The 24,226-nt window shown below is 39.9% G+C and overlaps 1 protein-coding gene across 1 annotated transcript; it reads left to right on the plus strand.

Moving 5' to 3' along the window:
* Positions 1 to 276: 276 nt before the first annotated feature.
* On the plus strand, positions 277 to 23,741 carry slc9a6a (solute carrier family 9 member A6a). The gene is made up of 16 exons (XM_049586635.1): positions 277 to 693; positions 3,336 to 3,535; positions 6,691 to 6,768; positions 6,907 to 6,983; positions 7,186 to 7,298; positions 9,508 to 9,613; positions 11,718 to 11,859; positions 12,388 to 12,493; positions 13,961 to 14,049; positions 14,606 to 14,719; positions 14,955 to 15,066; positions 15,225 to 15,378; positions 17,557 to 17,587; positions 17,676 to 17,761; positions 18,371 to 18,476; positions 19,570 to 23,741. The coding sequence occupies exons 1-16, from the start codon at positions 396 to 398 to the stop codon at positions 19,840 to 19,842; spliced, it is 2,085 nt and encodes a 694-aa protein (XP_049442592.1). The 5' UTR covers positions 277 to 395; the 3' UTR covers positions 19,843 to 23,741.
* The last annotated feature ends 485 nt before the right edge of the window (positions 23,742 to 24,226 follow it).

Consider the following 24,226-nt stretch of genomic DNA (forward strand, 5'->3'; position numbering starts at 1 on the left):
TTGTCTCGCTTCCTTTTCAGAATGATGACAGTTTGAGATTTCACAATAAGAGTCCTTAGTTGGAGCTAGCATCATTAGCTGAGGTAGTGGTCCGTGAAAAACATCCAGGTCTACATTTTTAATCAATCACACGTCATAACAATTACACACAACACGTTACGCTGATAATTTTGTGTTAGTATTGATTTAAACTAGCAACATTCTGCTGTGGTGATTTTACACTGAAATGAAACATCACTTTCTCGAAATATTAGTTTTCACTTCCGGGCCGAAGTTGACTCCTCTGTTGCTGTCGTCTTTTTCCTCTCTACTCCCCCCAGTTCGTGAATCATATTAGCACAAAGTTTGCTTTTGTACACGACGACGTTGCAGCATTTGACCGCCGAGCAGCCGACATGGTGTTTAAAGTGACTGTCAACAGTGCCTGGAGGGCAACGAGGACGCTGTGGCTGCTCATGCTAGTGAGCCTGTCTGTCAGCATCTGTGTGTGTCGAGCATCTCTAACTCCGGAGGAGGAGGACAGTGCCATGGAGAACATCGTTACGGAGAAAAAGGCTGAGGAGAGCCACAGGCAGGACAGCGCGGACCTGCTCATCTTCATCATGCTCCTCACCCTCACCATCCTGACCATCTGGTTGTTCAAACACAGGCGGTTCAGGTTCCTGCACGAAACTGGACTGGCGATGATTTATGGTGAGATGCTCCAGCGTGACTGAGAGACGTCATCACTTTCATTACTATCATTTTCTTCTCGTGATTACAGTTAAAGCGATTACATGTCAATATCCGGTTTCACTCTTCCAACACTAGCAATAAGTTAGTAATGTTTTAGTACATTTAGACAGCAGGCTGCTGCAGGTAGATACAGTCAGATAACAAGCTTAGTCACGGAGGTAAAAACACCTTAAAACTGCACCAAAGCAGCCAGGTGTTTTCCCCCTGCAGCATGAAACAGACAAGCCAAAATTTCACTTCTCTACTCTGTGGTTTGGTGACGCAACGGATAGATGTGCTTGAAATAGCCGACATGACGAGCAACCTGCACAGCATGTGACTGACTGTTCCCTCCTTCACTCAGACACCAACATAAACCTTTCCCTACACCTGACAGGACAAACACCTCTCACTGGGCTATCATCAATCTCTGGTGGCATTTCCTGGAGTGATCTCAAATTTGTCCTGAGCTAACCTCTGTGAGTTTATGAATGGGTGAGAACTTGCTTATGCAGTGAGGTGAGGTGAAGTGAGGCAAGGGAAGTTTGTTCATGCAGAACATTTCAGCCACAGGGCAATTTAAAGTGCTTTACATACAAAGCATGTTTAAATAAACAGTCATTATAGAGCCAGGAGAACAGAGAACATAAAAAGCTAAAATAGAGTGAGACAGGTGTAAAATACAAGAATAAAAGTTGCAGCACAGTGTTATAAATTAGTAATTATTTGATTTAATAAAAGGCAGCAGCAAACAGAAAACCCTAATCTTTGATTTTAAAGAACTGAGAGTTGCAGCAGGCCAGCAGTTTCCTGGGAGTTTTTTTTCCAGACATGAGGTGCTTAAAAACTGAACGCTACTTCTCCATGTTTAGTTTTGACTCCGACCATGAAATTAGCACCAGCCACCAGCCAAATGCTGGTAAAATATGCATGTGGCTGCTAGATTTGCTTTACTCACCAGCCCATGAAAAACAATGGTAATCTATTGAGTGACTGGTAGATTTTGGATTCCACCAGCCACAGTGGTAGGTGGACAGAAAAAGTCATTTCCAACCCTGGAGATGACCTGAGAGGTCTGGATGGTTCATAATGTAGCAGAAGATAAGAAATATGTTTTGAGCCTAAACCTAAATCAGCTGTAGTATTTTGAAATCTATTCTTTGACAAACAGGAAGCCAGCGTAAAGACCTCAGGGATGAGGTCCACCTTCTTGGTGTTATTGAAGTTAGGACTTGATCAGCAGTTCTGAGTCAGCTGCGGCTGTCTGATCAATTTTTTAGGGAGACCTGGAAAGACACTGTTACAGTCAAGTCTACTGGAGATAAATTTATGGACAAGTTTCTCCAAATCCTGCTGAGACATAAATCCTTTTATCCTTGATATTAGTGAGAGTAGGCTGACTTTACAATTGTCGAAATATGTCTGTTAAAATTCAGGTCTGAGTCCATGACTACACAAAGATTTCTGCCTTGTGCTGTAGTTTTTAACTGTAGTAGATTCATGTTACATTTTGTATCTACAGCGACAGACTAAAGTCCACCCACAAAGGTATTTTTGATTGTGTAGCCCGATGGGACTTTTCCACAGCAGACATCTGGACATATTATAGTCAGAAAAGTTAGTTGATAACAGTCAGGGCTAGGTGATATGTGGAAAATCAAATATCAGAATACATTGTGAGGCTGACTATTGGTGCTTTCACAAAATATTAACACAATGAGATTTTTGATAAATAATCACCTGTAATGTGGATATAATGACTAAGAAGGTAACGGCAAATAATAGAACAGCTAGAACAGTCTGGCAAGTTCTCAAGTTGCATCACTTTATTGTGTTGCTCCCTTTAAAACCAGGAAAAGACAACACTCAAGACATTACGATAGTCAAATCTAAGACAATATTGCTAAAACATGCCAAGCCCTACTTCAGATAATAATCATGCAGTTGAATGTGTCAGTTTCAGGGTCCAGGTGTCGCCATGCTGGTTCACTAGCCTGGCCTTATCAAAGTATTTAAATGGCACAGAGCCATCATTTTAACATTGTTTGCTTTTCCTGCTTGATCAGTCAAAATGTCTGATATGAAAAAGTCAGACTGTTCCCAAAAAGAGTTGGCATGTACAAAGTGAGCTTGATTTACATTTCCTTCGCTCTCCGGTTAGTTTTGTTTCACCTGCTGGGGCGTCAGCTTAAACACATAATTATTTCGATAAGGCTGAAGTGTTTGGTGACATCATGAAATTCCCAGCATAGTTTGACTCAACTTTCTCCTGACTACAGGTCTCTTTATAGAGTCGTCAAACACAACAGCACAACACGTCTAAGCACAAGATATTCCTGATTTGTCTGGCTCATATCTGATCAATTTTCAGACTTTAATTTCATAGAAAAAGCTGAGCTCATGTGATTAATCTGGCTTTGTGAGGCTAAGAATTTAACTTTTTCTCCATGTCCTTTCCTGCTGAAACATTTGATGGAACAGAATCATGACCATTCCACATTCACTCCTCCACTGACACTTGAATATATTGATTTTTGCCTCCTTGTTGCAGTTATAGACAGCTCACATTAATCAACTCTCCCCTCTGTATCCTATTTATCTTGACTCTTTTCTCCCCCCAGGTGTACTCGTTGGAGTGGTCTTGCGATATGGCATCCATGTTCCTCGGGACATTAGCAACGTCACGATGAGCTGCCACGTTAATGCCAGTCCTGCCACGCTGCTGGTCAACGTCAGTGGCAAATTCTACGAGTACACACTGAAAGGAGAGATCAGTGCCAACGAGGTGAACGATGTGCAGGATAATGAGATGCTGCGAAAGGTACAGAACGTCAATCATGTTTGATTGTTTGAAATTCAATGACTGACCACAAGAACTTGTATTTTGCCACTAATTACATTTCATGACTGTATTATGAAGTTTCTATACATCTGTATACAGGGTTTTATCTTTGTTTTGTTTTTTTTTGCAACTGGTCATGTTGCAACTGTATAATATAGAGCTGAATCAATCAGCTGATTAATTGATTCGTCAGTGAACTGAAATGTTAGTGGCATTTTTTCATTTTTGGCCTACTGGTTGGACAAAACATGTAATTTAAAGATGTTGCCTTGGGCTCCACCTACCTAGAAAATTATAATCTACATTTTTCACATCTTACATTTTGTAGACAAAATTAATCCACAAAATCACTGTCACATTAATCCTAAACTCCTTATTGTATTATGTGCACAACAGTTACAGTAAATAAAGCAGTTGTTGGGGATTAAAATCTCAGCTAGGCCTCAGCCAGATCTTTCTAACAGTGCTTAATAAATATCTGTATAAAAAAAGAAAATCATGCAAGTAAAAGCAAAATCTGAATTATATACTGCAAGTTGAAGTACAGGGCTTAAATTTAAACAAATATAATATGAACTACATGATAAATTTGTAATGACAGTGTTGCAAATGAATAAACCGACTATAAACAGAATGTCAACGGGAATAAAGTAAAAGTATCTGCATAATGAGAAGTGATAAATATGTATACAGAGGTGCACACAGTTGTAGACAGTTAGTAGAAGTATATAAAGGTAAAGTGACAATTTTGTCTTAATGCACCATAAATTCTCCACATTAAATATATCTTAATTTTATAGAAGTCTGGTAAAGAATTTTTTCAAAAAGGGTTTTAAGTGTTGTAAAAGTTTTATTACTTCTGGTAAAATCAGCAGGAGGCTGCTTTCTGAGAGACGTACATATAAAACTGTCACAGAAAAAAAAATGAAGAAAGACAGTGGACAGATGCTCTTTGCCCGAGGGTCACTTGGACTTTTTGCTTCCATAATTACGCTGTCGTTATGCTGGTTTGCATTTCTGATGACGAGGAGTGAAAGTAGTCTTATGGGTACTACTACACCAACCTTCATCGCTTCATGTTGTTCTCCTTCCACCCCCAGCTTTATGCACCTCCGAACACAAGCACATTCAGTTTTTTTATTGCCTGTATGATGTAGAATGAAATGAGAAACACTTGATAGCAAACTATTTATTTAAATGGTGTAATTGCCACTTAATAATTTGTGAATGTTGACAAAGCATTAGAATCATAACAGTTTGTTTTAATCCTTTGATACCTGAGCAAATTGACTTGATTTCTTTTAAAAACAGGAGAAGGCGATGAACAATGAAAGAAAAAATGACCCAAAAAATTAGCAAGAAATTAGTAAATAAGAAAATTAAAAACAAGAAAATTACTAAAAAATGATAAAAAAAAAAAAATAAAGTTAAAAACAAACAAACAAGGAAATGACATGAAAGAGTGCTTAAAAATTCGAATAATTATGTCACATAATTTTAAAATATAATAATAATGATACATATAAACATATTTTCCCTAGCTTTTTTCTTTTTCCCCTGTTTTTTAAGATTATTTTCAAAATGTATACATTTTTTTTGTTTGCAATTTGTGGGACATTCCTTACCAAGTTGCCCATATTTTTGAAAGACATCGCACCAAGAATTTGCTGAAAGGTTCAAAGGTTTAAATACTTTCGAAAGGTGTCCTAAAGGCAGCACAAGAAAAGTGATGTCGCTCCAGGTTTCAAACTGCTAACTTAGAAGAAAATTGCATCGGGTTACAAAACCTTCTCTCACTCTCACTCAAACTATAAAAACAAAAATTGCTCTAGATTACTGGACAGAACTTCCTTCTTTTTTTTTCACAAATAAATACACTTGCAGTATATCCCACTTTATCCAACATGTTTTACTTCTCAAAAGTAAGCAGGTGCAACAGGTCTAATATGCAAAAAAAAATCTTTACATAATAGTGAAGAAGAATCAGAGAAAATTTTAGATAGATAATAGTCGACTCTCTAATATTTACAAGCATGTAAAGTTGTGTGTGCAGTTTATATAACTCCCTCTCCTGTGGCGAGCAGCCTCCTCCTGCCTGCTTGACACAGTGTACGTAAGAGGAAATAGAGAGGAAAGGAGAGACCCTGCACTGCCGGCAGATGAGCTGTCACTGTGATCAGTCTGAGCAGCATGCTCTGAATGAAATACAACTTTTTCCCTGATGGTCTGAGTAAGACACTTCATTTGTTGCTAGTGACTTTTTAGAAATAAATTCACTGAGAGGGTCTTAAAGTTGTTAATGATGGGGCATTTTAAAGTGTCTGTGACGACCTGGGCTTGACAGGTTGTTGTCTGTGCGTTTTGGCAGACCGCTGCTGTCCCCTCTTCCTGGTACCGTGTACTGGCACTGAATCTGTTAGTGGTACAGAAAGCCAAACCTTACCGGCCTATTTTCATCCCTGCTGGTGATTAGGACTTTAAATTTGTCTGCTAAATAGCACTGATATTACCTCCTATATTCCTTATAAAATCAAGCCCAAAACAAAACATGTAAACAAGGTGCCACAGAGGCTGCTGCAGTGTTGTTTGTCATTGATGGAGGTTTGTTCAGCATCAGATGTCTCCTGTTAAATTGTCACACAACATAATCACACACAGATATCTTTTAATGTTGCACTGATCTAGATTTATAACTGAATAACTGGCATTAGCTGTGATTTGATTTAATTAGTATCCCCATTAGCTGATGCATAACACCGGCCACTCTTCCTGGGGTCCACAAGACGTAACAACAGATTTGACACTCATAGACAAAACAACCAAATGATATTAAAATCAGAAACGTAATTAAAGTAAGCATTAGCTGTGATGTTTGGTCCTCCTGTGTGTAGAAGCTGTCCTCTTTTCCCATCACGCCCTTTTACTATTATAACAACTTTTTGTCGATTGTCCTTGAAGCTACTTCTCGCTGTCCCAGATGTGTCATTTATGATTCATTAACTTTTTTAAGTTCTCTAAAAATGCAACAGCCTAGAAGCGTCAATGAATACAAATTTTTTGTCTCTTTTTTATCTGGTGATTCAGACCTGTCATATGACACTGTTTCTGTGTTTGTGTGTGTGTGTGTGACTCAGGTGACCTTTGACCCTGAAGTGTTCTTCAACATTCTCCTACCACCTATCATCTTCCACGCTGGCTACAGTTTGAAAAGGGTACAGTAATATTTCAGGCACTCTCTGTACTTATGCATAAAAATAACTGACTCCTAATAAAATAATAGCTGAATTTCAATATATAATGTTAAGATCAACATATGTAGATGAACACTGATGTATTAATTTCTCTTTCAGAGACACTTTTTCCGCAACATGGGCTCCATCCTGGCGTATGCCTTCCTGGGGACAGTTATTTCCTGTTTTGTTATTGGGTAAGAATTTTAATTTGCAGAGAGAGCCATCCACTGTTATAGTTTCACAGGTGCAACTCTGTGTTGTCGCCACAATAGTAGCACAAAAGACACTGCATGCCAGGGCAGCATTCATATGTGTCAATTACTGTGGTGCTGAAGTGCCACTAAAATCAGAGTTGTTTGTGATGTTGTGCGAAACCACCTGCTGTTCCTCCGTCAGGTTGCTGATGTACGGCTGTGTGATGCTAATGAAGCAGGTGGGACAGCTGGGTGGAGACTTCTTCTTCACGGATTGTCTGTTCTTTGGGGCCATTGTCTCCGCCACAGACCCCGGTACGTATGCTTATTCTCTGTCTTCACATTTTCTCTTGCTTACAAGCTACACTCATTAAAAGCTGGATTCACTTTTATCTCCTGAATCGCTTAAAGCTTGTAGTTCACATTCTCACAAACAGGACACAGCCGCTAACAGCTCATCATAAAACTAAAGATTTATCAATACTACTGAGAGTTACTGTGTTGTAAAGTCAAACTTTACTCATACTGGAAAAAGTAATTTAAAAAAAAAAAGCATCTTTATGAATAACCATCCTGTCTGTTTCAAACACTTAATTATTTGGTGTAGCTTCAGGGCGCAGCACAGACACAAATCCACAAAAGGGCTTTAGTTTTTTATATGCCCCTACATGAGGCAGAACAAAACACAGCCATGTTTTTTATTCATTTTGATGTGTCATCATGAAATGGATGGTGGAAACAACGATATTTTATACAGCAAAAAGTGATGTTGAAATAGATCAATGTAATGATTCACCACACAGGAGAAAAAGTACAACATAAAACCACTCTGGGGGGTTTTGGTGGCTTAGTGGTAGAGCAGGCGCCCCATGTATAAGGCTGTTGCCGCAGCGGCCCGGCTTCGACTCCAGCCTGTGGCCCTTTGCTGCATGTCACACCCCCTCTCTCTCCCCCCTTCACACTTGTCTGTCCTATCCATTAAAGGCTAAAAGCCCAAAAAATATCTTGCTCGGATTTAGTTCAAATTTGTACTAATAGTCTTATATGATAGTGTGATATTGATATCTGCCCTACACCTCAAATGGTAAATGTAAATAGACTGCACTTGTATAGCACTTTTCTAAAGTTCCGACCACTCAAAGCACTTTTACACTACATGTCACATTCACCCATTCACACACATTCACACACTGGTGGCCCAGGCTACCATACAAGGTCCCCTGCTACTCAGTAGCCATTCACTCACGCTCACACCGATGGAACAGCCATCGGGAGTAATTTAGGGTTCAGTATCTTGCCCAAGGATACTTTGAAATAGACTGGAGGAGCTGGGTCTCGAACCACTGATCTTCTGATTAGCAGACAACCTGCTCTACCTCTGCTACCTCCAAGCCACAGCCGCCCCTACACCTCAAAGCAATATGAATATAAATTTTTTTATTTATTCCAAAACTAGAGTCTTTTAAATAGTTGTCATAGGTAGAAATTTTCACACAGACACCTTTTTAAAAGACAGTTACTTTTATTTATGGTAATATAGGATGGTAGGTTGGAACAGTTCAGGACATCACATCAATTAAGAAACTTAACACATAAACAATAAAGTGGAGCAATAACATAAATGTGTAAAGTGAGGAGTAAAATTTTACAAAACTTTTTCAAAAATTGTAAGCCTATTAAACCCTGGAGCTCAAGATTTCAGAGTGTATCTCCTCTGACAGTGTTTAAAAAAGACTCGTCAAGCTCCACTATAATAGATACTGCTACCACTTTTAAAGAATTTATACAGATTTTTAAAATTATTTTTATGTTATTATCTTATCTTATTTCCATACTCTCCATTCCTTCTCTCTCTAATTTAATAAACTACAAACACCATTCCAACTTCTGTACCTTCATAGTTATACACACACACACACACACACACACACAGATCTGCTTCAAGTAAATCTGGTCACCAAACTATAGTTGAAAATTAAAACCCACTAGAACTTTACAGATGTTTTCTTCTTGCATCAGCTGTTCTTGATGACCTCGTGCATGCTCTATCTCCAGTAATTTAAATATAACATTAGTTTTTAGACTGTAAAATTACGTTCTTCTGTAGTTTTGTTCTGTTTTTCTCACATAATGAAGTCAGTCTGAGATGACTGTTTGATCCACAGCTGGTAAAAAGTGAAAAACCAGGGTGAAGCTGGAAAAATGCAATATATACATGGAAAAACATTTTTTGCTTCTAATTTATTGTGATTTTAAATTCTAAAATTGCAGTTTCTTCTAATTTGTAAAGCCTGTATTAATTCTTATTTTTACAAATTAGTGAAGTAAAAGTGTTGTAAAATGTAAAGTTTAACTACATGTTAATCATTTACATATAGTTTTAAAGTATTATTATAAGGTATAAAATTGAAACAAAGCTCCTGACACCTGCTTCAATGTTGCTCAGTGATGTGTATCATCATTTGGTTCAGTTCTAACATGGATGGGTATCAGAGGTATTAAGTGTGTTCCTCTCTGTTCACAGTGACGGTCCTGGCTATCTTCAACGAGCTCCAGGTCGACGTGGATCTGTACGCTTTGCTGTTTGGAGAGAGTGTGCTCAACGACGCAGTGGCCGTGGTTCTGTCCTCGTAAGTCACTCAGACTGTAGTCTGCGTCCATCTTGTCTTGAATGTACACAGAGCTGCTAAGTTTCTGGCTTTCTGAGAGAAATGGCAAAAGTGCAAGTCATGCTTTTGTTTCGATCTGTCAGTGACCTTTTACCTAACCTAATATCAGCTTCTCATTAACGGCATGCTAACCACGGGGTGGTCCCTAAGCTAACACTCAGTTTCTTCTCCTCCTCTACATGGGACTGTTATTATTTTCACAGAATTGTAAATTATAATAGCAAGCACAGTGGAGGGGCCGGTCCCTGCGGAGACACTCCGACAGGCCCATTGAACGGGTGCACTAAGTAGAGCATGCCATTGTGTGCCTTTGCGGTGCTGTGGGACAAACATGACAAATCACCGGCCATTTGTTTTGTCCAACTGTGGCTTATTCAACCAGAGATGCAGAACATTTCATTATTTATTCATTTATTATAGCTCTTTTTGTTTCCTTTTTTTGTTGTTGAAGTTGTGAGTCAGCAACGAACAAATTCCTATTATTTCCTGGAGACACTGTATACAAAAGCCAAGGGGAAGGCAGGACGCCAGGGATGCTTATAGACAAAATGCCCGGTGATTTGTTTTCCGAGTGTGGAGGCTGTGAATGGAGAGGGTGAATATTTCACTTTCAGTACATTTTTATCGCAAAACTGCCTCAGCAAAATATTTGAAAAATTGCTTTTTCTGACCGACAACTATCCTGCAGAATTTTATATAATGCTTCTGCGATAAAATCCCTCTCATTCCAGACTCCAGTTAAAAACTCAATTACTTTCAAAAGCTATTTGACCCACGTTTGATGAGAGGAAGTATGGTCTGTTCTATTAAGTACGACTTTATTGGGATAGTTCAGTGTTGATACTCAATTACAACGTGACACAAAGTTAATGTATAAAGTGACTGCCATGGTAACTGTGACACATATTTGTTGTTGTTGTTACCTTTGGCACTATGAAAACATTCTCATCACATTTAAACTTTTTGTCCACACGATTATCACAGCAGACTTGTCTCCTTATTCAACCCTTTCTCCCAGAAATTATGTTTATGAGTATATTTATATTATATTAATTTGAAGCAAATAGGTATTTCAGGGAAAAATAATGCAGAGCAAATTCTGTTTTCTATGACCATAGCGAGGAAAAGTTTCTAATTAATATACCTGGCAAGTCACAAAAAAGCTGACACTGAACATATCAGCAAAATGTTCACTGACACTGCACTTTGTGTGTCCGCCACCTCCCTGTAAATCCAGCACGGCACATAAATATAGTGTTTCATTACCTCTAAGAAACATCTCTGAACATTATCCAGGCAGCGATTACATTGTAATTATGAAAATAGTTTAGTAACGTACAAATGTAATCTCTGGGAGACAGAGCAGCTTTATTTGGTCTAAATTCTCTCAGAGGAAGGAAGTAGCTCTGTTATCTGTTTTTCTTTTTCTGGCAAATGTGGTTTTCTGCCTTTAAAAGATGTGTATTTAACAGCTCCACTGTTGAGTGAAAACAAGTTCCCTCTCTTCTTGTCATTGTTGGTTGTAATGATAAGGGCAATAACACCATAACAGCTTGTAGTTTTTATTACCTATTGTTCCACACCTTCATGGGCGATTCCTTCGATTCATGGGCGCCCCTTGTGAGAAATCTTGACCTCAGTGGAAACTTACCTGCACATCTGTACTTATTTTCACACAGCAGTAGCAACTTTTAAACAAGCCACATTGTTATTAGTTGAATATTAACACTGAACTATTCAAACAGAGTTTAAGATTCTTTTCTTCCTGACCTCTACATTACTCTACTTCTCTCGTTTTTGCCGTGAAAGCCTGCTCTTTATCAACAGAAGCAAACCTCAAATGTTATCTCAAAGTGCTGTGCATGAGGAGACCTAATATGGTGGTGGAATGTGCAGTTATTGACAAAAATATTTGCAGATAAGTGGACTGTTAGTATCACACAAATTTCCTGTATGCAGGTTTTAAATTAGGTTAATAATTTTATCTCTATAAGGCTTTAGTCTGCAGTTATTTATCTTAATGTTTGACATGATTTACGCTCTCTGTGCACTTGTGTTACATCAGGTCTATAGTAGCGTACCAGCCACAAGGGGACAACAGTCACACCTTTGAGGTCATGGCCATGCTGAAGTCTTTTGGAATTTTCCTCGGAGTTTTCAGCGGCTCCTTCGCTCTGGGAGTGGCCACAGGAGTCGTCACTGCTCTCATATCCTTTCTGTCATTTATTTATTTATGAGAAATAGATATTACTAGATATTATTATTAATAGATATGACATGTAATAAGATATGAAATCCATCCACTGGAGCATGTTTACAAAGTATAAGCACTGTTAAATGTTAAATGAAATCTGAACTAGTTATTGAGATGTTAGTAATATCTAGGTCTTTTATAAGTTAGGTTTTGTAAAGAATACCACAAAAGGGAAATTGAATTAACACAGAATGGTACGACCTTGTCTCTAAAAACAATGGTGAAAAAGTTAGATAGAAATGGGACTTGTGTATGATATATTCCCCTTGTTTGAGGAATCCACTTGGAACGAGTGACAGCATTTTGAAATAAGGACCGTTTTCAGAAGCTGCCCTTGAAACAAAATAACTTTGCTTTGCAAACAAGTGAAAATATCTCCACAAAATGTCAGATTTTTTCAGATTCACTTTTTTTTCACGTTATAAATTCATTTGGTAGAGTCTGAGTGTTTTTGTTACACTCCTTGACTTCTCGTCCGTACGTGACTAAGTTCACTAAGCTGAGAGATTTTCAGCTGTTGGAGACTGCTCTGTTCTTCCTCATGTCGTGGAGCACATTCCTGCTGGCTGAGGCCTGTGGCTTCACAGGTAACACACACACACACACACACACACACACACACACACATTCAAACAGTACTCGATTTGGAGGTCAGTATTCATTCAATGTATAGATTAATTACCTTTTGTTGCTTTGTTGGGGAAAAACATATATATATAATAGAAATAAACATAAAATGAAACTGCTCTATATTTACGGGTTACATTTTTGGGATGACACGCTCCACACACCCAAACACCATTACAGACCAATACCCCCCTTCATGACAACGCCACTCCCTGTTGGAAGTGCGCCCCCCAGGCAAGACAATGCACCATGCCAGACCACAAAAAGAGCTCAGGAATGGCTCAGCAGATGTGACTAAGCTCAAGACATCAACCTGACCTTTAAATTTCCCCAGATCACAATTCGATTGAACATCCATTGGGCCTGCTGGTACCTTACCTCACAACCCACAGGACTCAAATGATCTGTTGACAACACTTTCGTGCCAGACGACACAGGACACCCCCAGAGGTCCTTTGTCCAGCCCTTGACAGGTCAGAGGTTCCACTGTCGATCGGACTTGGCACTGACCTGTTGAGGCCTGGACAAAGGACCTCTGGGGTTCCGGCTTGTCCCACAGATGCTTGATCAGATTGGGATCTGGGGAATTTGAAAGCTAAATCGATGCCTAAAGCTCTTTATCATGTTCCTTGGGCCATTCCTGAGCAGTTTCTGCAGTTGGGCACGGTGCATTGCCTTGCTGGTGGGCTACTGTCATCAGGGGTACTGTTGCAATGACTGGGGGTACTTGGTCTATAACATTTAGATGGTTGGAGTTCATGAAGGGGCATCCACATGAATGCCAGGACCAAAGGTTTCCCAGCAGAACATTGCATTGTAATTAAATGATCAATGTTATTCGCTTCACCTGTCAGTGGTTTTAATGTTTTGGCTGATAGGTGTGTATGAATATCTGCACAGATCCATACAGTCAAAATGACTGATCTTCGCAGGTAACGTTTGGTGTTTTTAGTCAGACATCACTTGATCTACAGTTACTGGCAGAATCATGACCAGGCATATGAGTGATGTTTGGAAGTATTTCAACAAGATGATAAAAAATTGTGCAGTGTAAGATATATATAACGTTGAACTTTCATCGCAGAAAGGTAAACTAACCCTAACCTCTGCCTGCATCTTTGCTTCATTTTGGGTTAATTTCAGACGCTATTCTTACATCAGATTTTTTTTGAGTAATCAGTAATAATTTAAAGCAAGTACTTTAATGTTAAATTTACATAACATACCCATCCCTATTATACTGCTATTGAATCTGTTGCTAATGTATAAGAAAAACTCAGAGAGACTGTGCTGCAGCGACACGAACATTCAAAATCTCTTGAAACAAACACAAAATGATTTAACGTTATGTTAGTGTTAATAATCAGTTTTAATTGATTTCCTAACTGTTTTGTTTCTGTATCTCCATCCCTCCTGGTGTGTCACAGGTGTGGTCGCGGTGCTCTTCTGTGGAATCACTCAGGCCCACTACACCTTCAACAACCTGTCCCCCGAGTCCCAGGACAGGACCAAACAGGTCAGACCTGGACTACAACCTCACCACTGCTCATCCTGTATTGTTGTCTAATGTTTGCGCCTTTATTGTAGAAAAAAGGGCAAAGATGGAGTTTATCAGTGACCAGTTAAAACCAGTACAATAGTACTGGGAGTGTTGGCAGAGCACAGGATGTTGGTGTATGTACTGTTTGATATGGCTTAGCTACATTCACTGGTCAAACAATTGATGCGGCAAATCTGTAATTCACCTGCTGCATTGATTTCCCTCTGTACCCCTCTTCACTTCTAACAATGTAACAGGACCAAACATCAACATTTAAATAAAAGAGACAACAAGGTCATTTTAATGAAAAGAGAATCCAAAACTAAAAACATGTTTTCCTTTCCAGTATAATGAAACAAATAACATTGTTTCATTCATTCATACTGAAATTTTAATTTTGGAAGTTTGATTGCAGTCAAGGCCGGGCAAGCCAAGTGCATTTAGTTGTTAATTTTGTTTAACCGTGTTTCTTGGTGAGTGTAACTTGATTGCTGTTATCTGAGTCAATTGTTGGTGTGTTTTTGTGTTGCAGCTGTTTGAGCTGCTAAATTTCCTGGCAGAGAACTTTATCTTCTCCTACATGGGTCTGACCCTGTTTACCTTCCAGAGCCACGTCTTCAATCCCATGTTCATCGTCGGAGCTTTTGTATCTTTTGCATAAGGGGACTGGTGCACACAAAGCCTCATATGACCCTCTGCTTGATCACAACAGTGGTTATTTTTACTGTCATCGTAGAAGAAGAACGTATTATAACTAATATAAGCACAAAGAAGCAAATGGTAATTGATTTAAAGGGGCAGTAAATCAGTTCGGCACAGAGTGGGGGGACTTCACAGGCTCTCTGTTTTGTTGTCCTCTCCTTAACCTTGTTCCCACCCAGGTGGCAGTGTTCCTGGGAAGAGCTGCGAACATCTACCCTCTCTCATTTCTTCTTAATCTGGGCCGACGCAACAAGATCAGATCCAACTTCCAGCACATGATGATGTTTGCAGGTCAGATGGAAGAAGACATTTATTTTGTATTTTGTAACTACTGTGAGCAGATTAAAAGTTAACTAACACAGGGTTGTAAACAGAGATCACCTGATTTGTCTCATATAGGATCTTGCATACTTGTTTGTGTGAGACATTCTCTGTGTCTGTGCTCTTAGGACTGCGAGGTGCGATGACTTTCGCCCTGTCAATCAGGGACACGGCGACATACGCCCGTCAGATGATGTTTAGCACCACTCTGCTTGTGGTCTTCTTCACTGTTTGGATTTGTGGAGGAGGCACCACCCAGATGCTCTCCTGCCAGCGCATACGGTACCCCTCACCTACACCTGTCAAACCCATTCCTGCGTCAAACTTGATTTGAAGTCAGCATTTATTGAAATCTGGAGGGGTTTAGCACCATGAATGTTTTAATAGAACTGGATACAGCATTGACAATGGGTCCCTATTCATTCGTATGAAAGGTGATCAGTGGCGCATGAAGCCAAAAAAATTCAACTTCTGGGGTGTAAAACCACCTGGATCTTCCACATCATTTGATCCATAGAGAAAGAGCACCAGAGCCTTCCACAGGCCGAGCTGGCTACTTCCGGTTTAGAGCTCTGCTAACTTGAACAGGGATAAAATAATTTAATCCTGCGGCTCTTCTAGACTTTGTATGTATCTCTAATTCACAGATGTCTCTTTCCCAATGAAGGCCTGTGGGAAAAAGTCTTTTTGAGCAGAATCGTGACAGACCTAGAAACTGTAGCTACACAATTTGGCCAGTGTGTAAAATTGGCTTCAGAGTTGAGTGCACTTCCTGAAAGCCTGTTTGACACATCAGGGTATTTAAGATAATGTCAGAGAAATTTACTCTCCTAATGCTTCTTTTTGTCCAGACTTTATTGCCCACATGTTCAACTGGTTCGTCAGATTAAAACTCCAAGAATCATGTAATATAACCTTTGTCTCTGCTCTGGTGAATGCTTGAGGCTTTTGACAGTACGTCCACTGCTGCCACCCTGCTGCTCAGGATTGTGTTGTAAGACTGGCCCATGATAAAAGATGTCTCAAATCTTAACATGTTGAAAATGTGCGAGAACCCACACATAATGACATATAATGATTAATTTCAGTTTTGTTTCTGTAGTATGTGGAGAGCAACGGAACAGCACACCACACATTAACAGATTCAGACCCAGTCACTGGGTAGAAAATCCCCATATCATGTACCAATAATGAACTGGTGCTGAGCAAACATGCTGCCTCAATTGGTTGAATTTTAGCCACCTTAAAAAGGCCCACCCAAAAAAATCAATATCACTTTTATGTGTATGTTATGTTTTGAGAATTTTAAAGGGATAGTGCACCCAAAAATGAAAATTCAGCTGTTATCTACTCACCCTCATGCCGATGGAGGCTCAGGTGAAGTTTTAGAGTCCTCACACTTCAAGGGGAGAGGGGGTAGCAACACAACTCCACCTAATGGAGGCTTACGGCGCCCCAGATTCAAATGTCCAAAAATACATAATTGAAACCACAAAATATCTCCATACTGCTTGTCCGTAGTGATCCAAGTGTCCTGAAGCCCCGACAGAAAAAGTTGTTTAGAAAAACGTCATTTGAACTCTACGGATGAGCAGTATGGAGATATTTTGTGGTTTCAATTATGTGTTTTTGGACGTTTGAATCTGAGGCGCCATAAGCCTCCATTAGGTGGAGTTATGTTGCTACCCCCTCTCCCCTTGGATCTCTGCAAGTGTTGTGAGGACTCTAAAACTTCACCTGAGCCTCCATCGGCATATGGGTGAGTAGATAATGGCTGAATTTTCATTTTTGGTATGTTTTGCTGTCCCCTTCCACAGCAGTAATGTTGCATTGCTTAGCTTCCGTGTTGGTACATTTGGTTTATTGCTAGCAGAGCAACACAGTACATGAAACAAGTAAGACTGTCAGATAGGTCGGACCACCGGGATGAACTATATATCTTCAAATGTTACAGTTATGGTAAATTCTGAGTTGAATCCTGTCTGATATTGCATACAAAACCTCCAAGACCTGTGGGACTGCCAGCGATCCTCGGGGTTCCCCTTTCTAAACAGGATATTGTATTGTAAATGTAGATGTGTAGCAGATGGGGGGGATGTTAAAACACTCAACATACCGCACACCACAGGAAAATGTGGCAAGATAATCTTAAGAATAAAACAACTGCATCCTTGCTGACCATTGTAGGGAGGGGAGGCGTCGGGCTCCAAGCCGGCTTGATTCTCATGTAGTGTTGTGTATTGGAGTCTTGAGGACTTTTGTCATGTCTGTCTCTGTGTGTTGCTGGTAAAATATCTAAAAACCTCGTCTACTGCAAAACACATCTCCCTTCAGGTAGAGATAAAGTAACCTGACCTGACCAGGAACTTGCTAAACGGGGGAAACACGCTTCACAACACTGCTCTGCTCTGATAGTTTATGACTGCAGCTGATTTACATGTGTTTGTTTTCCTCCAACAGAGTGGGCGTGGACTCAGATCAAGATAACTCAGTAAGTGTTACTCCTGTGAACTAGTTATTGTGACTGTATATGACAGTAAGAAAACACTGAAACCACATTTTCTGTGTGGTTCACTCAGATGAGTGTCGCTGAAGGCTCGGAGAGAAGAAGCACCAAACAGGAAAGTGCCTGGCTTTTCAGGATTTGGTACAACTTTGACCACAAGTATCCTTTGATAACACATGACTAGTTTTATCACTGCCATAAAGACCAGGAAACAACTACTTATTTTTAATTTGCCTGTTTTAAAAAATGGTGTTGTAACTACTTTGAGAGGGAGACACACAGATGACCAACTCTTCTACAGATACTTAAGGAAAAATAAATAAAAGTATGCAACAAAATATAACATTTAACAGTAGAGATCGGTCATAAAATACTGCAACAAGAGAACAAGAACTGAATTAATACAGTGCAAAAGTTACAGAACATTTGTAGGCTGGATAAAGGATGACGAGGATCACTAGATTGCTCAAATGTGCCCCCTCATTGATAACCCCTGTAGTTCCCAGTATCAGACAGCAGAGGGAGCACCATGTACAGGCTTGAAGATAAATGATCTCTTTTATTAGCTGTGTAGTATAAAGGTCATTGATGTATTTTAAATAAATAACTTAAGTTTTAATGACTTTACCCTTTCACCCTATTTTAATACATGTAGTTAGCATTCATTAATCACACTTTACAAGAATCTCTGGTCCTGTTTGTTGTGTCTTACCACCCATAGTGCTTGTTTTCTGTGTAATATGTCCTTGACTCGAGCCCCCTCTCCAGCTACCTGAAGCCCATCCTGACTCACAGCGGCCCCCCTCTCACAGCCACGCTGCCTCCCTGCTGCGGCCCCCTCGCCCGCTTCCTCACCAGCCCGCAGGCTTATGAGGTCAGACACCGGTGGATGATACAAGAAGCTATTTTTGGCTTTCTGTGTTTGTGAGGTTTTCATTCTGTGTCAGTGGATGAGAAAAAAAGTTATTGTGATGAATCATGAGGCAGAGAGGTTTCAGTGTGAAACTTAAGGTTTTGATGCACCGGGCAGATGAAGAAACCATAATTTCAATCTGTTATCTTTAAAAAAAAAAAAAAAAGTTAGTTTTATTCTGTGGTCATAGATTGCTAAAGGAATACTTCACCCCCAATTTATCATTTTATGTCACTTACTCACCCTGTGCTATGTTGAATTTGTAAGGAAAACTTTGTTTTTCTTGCATGCCTCCGGTAGAATCCAAAAACTGAGAAGATTCTTGATGAATTTGTGTAAAAGGGATCCGTGCAAGACTATGTCATAACATCTGTTTACAAACTCTCACACAACTCGTGCAGTATAATCCAAGTCTCATTTATCCAGTTGTTTGCTCAGTATTTCTCAAACCCATTTATTTGAACTAAAACCTCACTATTTAAAACTAAACTGACACTGACGCTTATCAGTATTTTCTCCATAACCAGAATCCATTGAAAAAAACAGCGATTTTACCTCACTGAACACAGGAGTTGCTGGTCTACCACTGCCTCGATCAGTTAGTTTGTTTGTGTTATTGAGTGACTAAGGTGAATCCAAACTAACCTGTTAAAACACCAAAGTCACACAATATCAGAAACTAACCCTTAATGGAGGCAGTGGTAGACCAGCAGCTCCTGTGTTCAGTGAGGTAAAATGACTGTTTTTGTCAGTGGAGTCTGGCTTTAAAAAGACCATAGGTAAGTTTCATTTTAGTTCGGTTCACTGTTGGAAAGGGCCGTCTGTTTAGGAAGGGCTGAGCATACAGTTGGATAAATGAGACTTGGATTATACTGTACAAGTTGTACAAGAGATTTTAAACTGATGCGGACCCCTACAGATTTTATTAAGAATTGTCTCCATTTATGGATTCTTCGTTCGCCAGTAAATGATGAAGTATTCCTTTAAAGTCACGTCTTGCATTTTATTCTGCCCTATGCGAGTATCTGACATCATTCCTCTTCCCTCTCACCAGAATGAGTGCCAGCTGAAGGATGACGACTCCGACCTCATCCTGACAGATGGCGATATCAACCTCACCTACGGTGACATCACAGTCAGCACAGACGCGTCAGGTTCCCACACGAGCGGCGGCCCAGCCTTTGCTGGAGGCGCCACCTCTGATGACTTGGACAGAGAGTTAACATATGGAGATCACGAGCTGGTGATGAGGGGCACGCGCCTGGTGCTGCCCATGGATGACTCTGAGCCGCCCTTTACAGAACCCCCGCAGCGCTTGCGGATGTGAAGATAGTCTCTCAGCGCAGACCCAGACATACCGTCCGACTCACACTGACCCGAGCCATCGAGCAAAAGACCAGTACCTGACACTCCTTCCTTCACTCCTCCACTTCATTCCTCTTGCTTTTTTTCCAACACATCTCCTCACAGTTTTATTTTCTCACTTCCTCTAGTGGCAAATCACTGTCTCTACCTCATTCTCGCTCTGCTCGTTTCCACACCTCTCTGGCATCTGCCATAATTGTAATATAGTCTTATTTATTTGCAAGTTTTTTTTTTCGGTATTCAATCAAAAGTCAGTTTCTCTTAGTTTGGCTTAAAGCTGTGTGTCAGTCACCTTACTGTAGCATTGCACAGAGGTCTAGCAGCATGTGTTAGTGTGTAAATGCAAGTACAAACCACTAGCTAATTTGTCGATGTACAGTATATCACAAGAGTACTATAACTTTGATATGCATGCTGAGGATGCTTGTTGTTTTCTTCGTACGGGAGGTCGAGGGCTTTCGTTGTTTGGGTCTGACCTTGAATGTTGCTGCCTTCTCTCTGCGCATCAGAGGCATGCTGACCCAGTGGACAACTTTACTGTACATTTTGTTACAATCAAGTGCCTGGGAATTGTAGTTTTAAACCTGGCGACCCATGCTGGACCAGCTCTCGGACGCAGAGCCAGTTTCAGGATGGGCAGTCACGCAGTTGTAGTTTTCCTTTGTAAAAAAGAAAAAAACACAAAAAACTAAACAGACACCTCTGTCCATAAGGTAGCAATATACTCAGTGGGTGTTTGGGCTGTCAGTCTGTGCTATTCGCCTGTAAATAGTGTGTAACGATGTGATGCCACTGTTGCAGTGTAACCTGGCAGTGAAAGTTGCAGATCTTTCCCAATGACCTTTGACTGTGACATAGAGAGGGACTTTACACCTTATTTTAGAAGCTGATGTCGCTCACAGCAGAACGAAAGGGCTGTCGTTCCAAAAACGAGATCCAAACCAGTTTGACAGAGGAAGATTAGTGCCATTTCTGTCCTGCATTTTGACATTTTGTGAAAACCAAATGCAGACGACCTTAAAGTGTTTTGTATTATTTTTGCAAGAGAGCTTAAGGACTTTAAGCTGAGTCACATTTGTCATACACATAGAGCTTTGTGCAAACATTTTCTATTACAAATCGTGCATTAACAACGAGACTTTGAACAAAATTTTCTCATTGAATGAACCTGAAAAACGCATATAGACACATGAATTTGACACTAAAGGAACTTAGTACCATATTATTGGTAAGCACACATTTTGTGAGTATAATTTCGACAAATCAGATAATTGATTTTCTCTATATGGTTTCATCAGGGCTGCAACCAGTTGTTATTTTATTATCAATTATTATGCTGTCTATTTTTTGTGTAATTGATGAATTATATGATCTATAAAATGTAAAATGCACAATTTTCCCAAGCTTAAGTTGACATATTTAAGTGTCACAAAGATAGTCGCTTGAGACAGACTTGATTTGAGCTGGACGCGGTGAATGTGAGAAAAACATTACTTAAACAATCAGTTATCAAAATATTTCTTTGTGGATTGACTAAAGGATCAATCGACTGATTGTTGTAGCCCTGGATTTTACACAGAGGTCATTAAAATCAGTGAACAAGACGGGAGCAGCTGCATGATGATTATTCTAATCAATCCATCCATGATACGAAGAGATATTTACGCTGGTACTGTGGCAGTTCATCATTATGAGAACTTCCAGAATAGAACAAAAGTTGTTGACATGCTGGACGTTTTTCTCGGCTGTACACAATAGTGTCCTTGAGGGTCGATAGTCTGACAGTTAAACAGGAGCATTATTTCTGTATATAACAGCATTAAGATTCATTAGGTCATTGAATACTATTAAAAGAGCACCCGGCGATGAGTGTTACATTTCACTCGTGTCAGTGTGGGTGCCCAAGAAGAACGGAAGAGCTTCGTGAGCTCCTTCTGTGCCGAGTTGTTAATGCAGGTCTAACAGGAAGTGTTGATAGGGCGTCACCGTGGCAACACTGTGTTGATGTGGGCCGAAGCCAAGCAACACTCCGAACATGGTGACTCAGTTGAACACAACGGATTTTGTGGTTCGTCCTCTTGGTGAGCTCGAAAAAAAAAAAAAATTGGGTCCATGCTAAGTGGATGCAAGAGGACGATGATCGGGTTACAGAAGAGAGTGAAAGAAATAGATTATAAAAGAGAGACGTGAAGAAAGGAATATTTCACCCACATAAAGACCCTTTGTGTGAGTCATGCTGTGTGACCGTGAATTTGTGAAGAAAATTTACAAATTTATTGATTGACTGGGGATCACGTCGAACAGTGAAACTATATCAAGACATCCATTTACAAACTCTCATGCAACTTGTGCAGTATAATCCAAGTCTCATTTATCCAGTCTTATGCTCAGTACTTCCCAATCACATGCATTTTCACTAAATCCTCACTATTAAAAACTGAACTGACACTTCTCTGTGCTCTCTTCAAAGCCACTGAGCATATGACTGGATAAATTAGACTTTGATGATATTGCAGGAGCTGTGTTAGAGTTTGTAAGTGGATGTTTTTGTTGTGTTGTTAAACATGGTCCCCAATAAATCAGTATGTTTGCCATTTTCTGTGGAGATATGCAAGAAAAACAGTTCTCCGCACAAATTTAAAGTAACACGGCATCACCGAGTGATTTATGGCATTTCTTTGGGTGAAATGTTCCTTTAAAGGCCTGTTTGTGTGTGTGTTTCTGTGGTGATACAGAGGTAGAAGGAAGAGCAGGCTTTCAGATATCGCTTTTCCTTCCTGCAGTTACCTTCTGCTGTGCAGGAGCTTCTAATTCAAAGTGTGCATATTTTTTTTTTTAATCAGGCATGCCTCTTGACACCACATTTTCCAGGTTATAATTCTTTCTGTCATTTTCTACTTTTCATTTGTGCTGTTATTGCATTTTATTTTGTGGAAGGGAAAAGATGAGGTAACAAAAAAAAAAAAAGCTGAATAATTTGCACTCCTCCATTACAAATGTTTTATTGTTTTGCTCTGATGTTTTATCTAACAGCTGCTTTTATATTATTTACCTTTATGTTTTTTGGAAGGACGTGAAAAAAAAAGACCAGATTCATGTCAGTGTAATGAATCTCGAATGAATGTTCAGTAAGAGTTACGTTGATGTTTCTTTGTAAAGAGTTAATTCCACATCGCAGTGGCAGCCGAGATGGTTAGAAGTCTTTTCATACTGCTGTTTCATCTCATCACTTCACCATTCAGGTACTTTGCGTGTTTGTTTGAATGCTGCTGCCATGACAGAGCATGAATCATTCATCTTCCGCTGACGGTGGAGGAACAAAGAAAAAAAAAAAAGAAAAATATATACAAGCAGAATTGTGTGCCACTTTTCTTCAACTGACACATTAAATAATGTGAAATCTGCAAAAAGCTGATATAGGTTTTGGTGTTTGCCTACTGCTCTGCCAGCGTGTGTTCTCTCTCTGTTCTCTGAATGGTGACTTGTGATAGGCTTTGATCGTTGGAAATCCTGTCTGAAGTAGCTGACCAAAGAGGCCTGCTGTGCTTTGTGTTTCCAGACAGTCCACTCTATCTTTATACTGCAAATTCTCTCTGTGTGTGAGTGTGTGTACGTGTGTCCATGCCTGCAAGTGTATATGGATGTGTATACTTGTGTGTGTGCGTATGTGTGTGTGTGTGTGTGTGTGTGTGTGTGTGTGTGTGTGCGTGCGTGTGTACGAGAGAGACGTGGAGACATTATGTTCTCTCCGCCTCTTCTTCTGTGTTGCAGGTACCGACTGTTTACATCTGTGTAAATATACTCTCACCTGTTCATGTGCGTGCAATGGTCAATAAACAGAAGCCTGTGCTTTTGATTAAAGCCCTCGCTCTAATGGCGTTCTCATTTACCCCGTTTCCTCTTTTACTGGGCGTTTGGGTCGTGTAAGAATGCAGCTGCTGAGCTCCAGAGATCATCCCATCTCACAAGAAATATGAAAGAAGATTAGTGCCAGAAGTGATTTCATTCGAGTTGCATAAATCCCGGATTTTCACATTATGCTAGGTAGTGGTTTATAATCTTTGCTGCTTCGAAATGTGACAGGTAGCCCAAGCCGACAAGCTTTAAAGGGACAGTTCACCCCTGAATCAAAAAATACACATTTTTCCTCTCACCTGTCGGGCTGTTTATCATTCTAGATTGTTTTGGTGTGAGTTAATGGGTGTTAGAGATACTGGTCGTAGAGGTGTCTGCCTTCTTTCCAGTATAATGGAGCTGGATGGCACTCAGCCTGTTCCCCACGAGCACCTGACAGATTTTGGTCTACGTTTGTATACACAGAGCAACCAGTCGTCTCTTTCCCCGCT

Source organism: Epinephelus fuscoguttatus, linkage group LG9, assembly GCF_011397635.1.
Source record: "Epinephelus fuscoguttatus linkage group LG9, E.fuscoguttatus.final_Chr_v1".
In the NCBI taxonomy this organism is placed as follows: Eukaryota; Metazoa; Chordata; class Actinopteri; order Perciformes; family Serranidae; genus Epinephelus; species Epinephelus fuscoguttatus.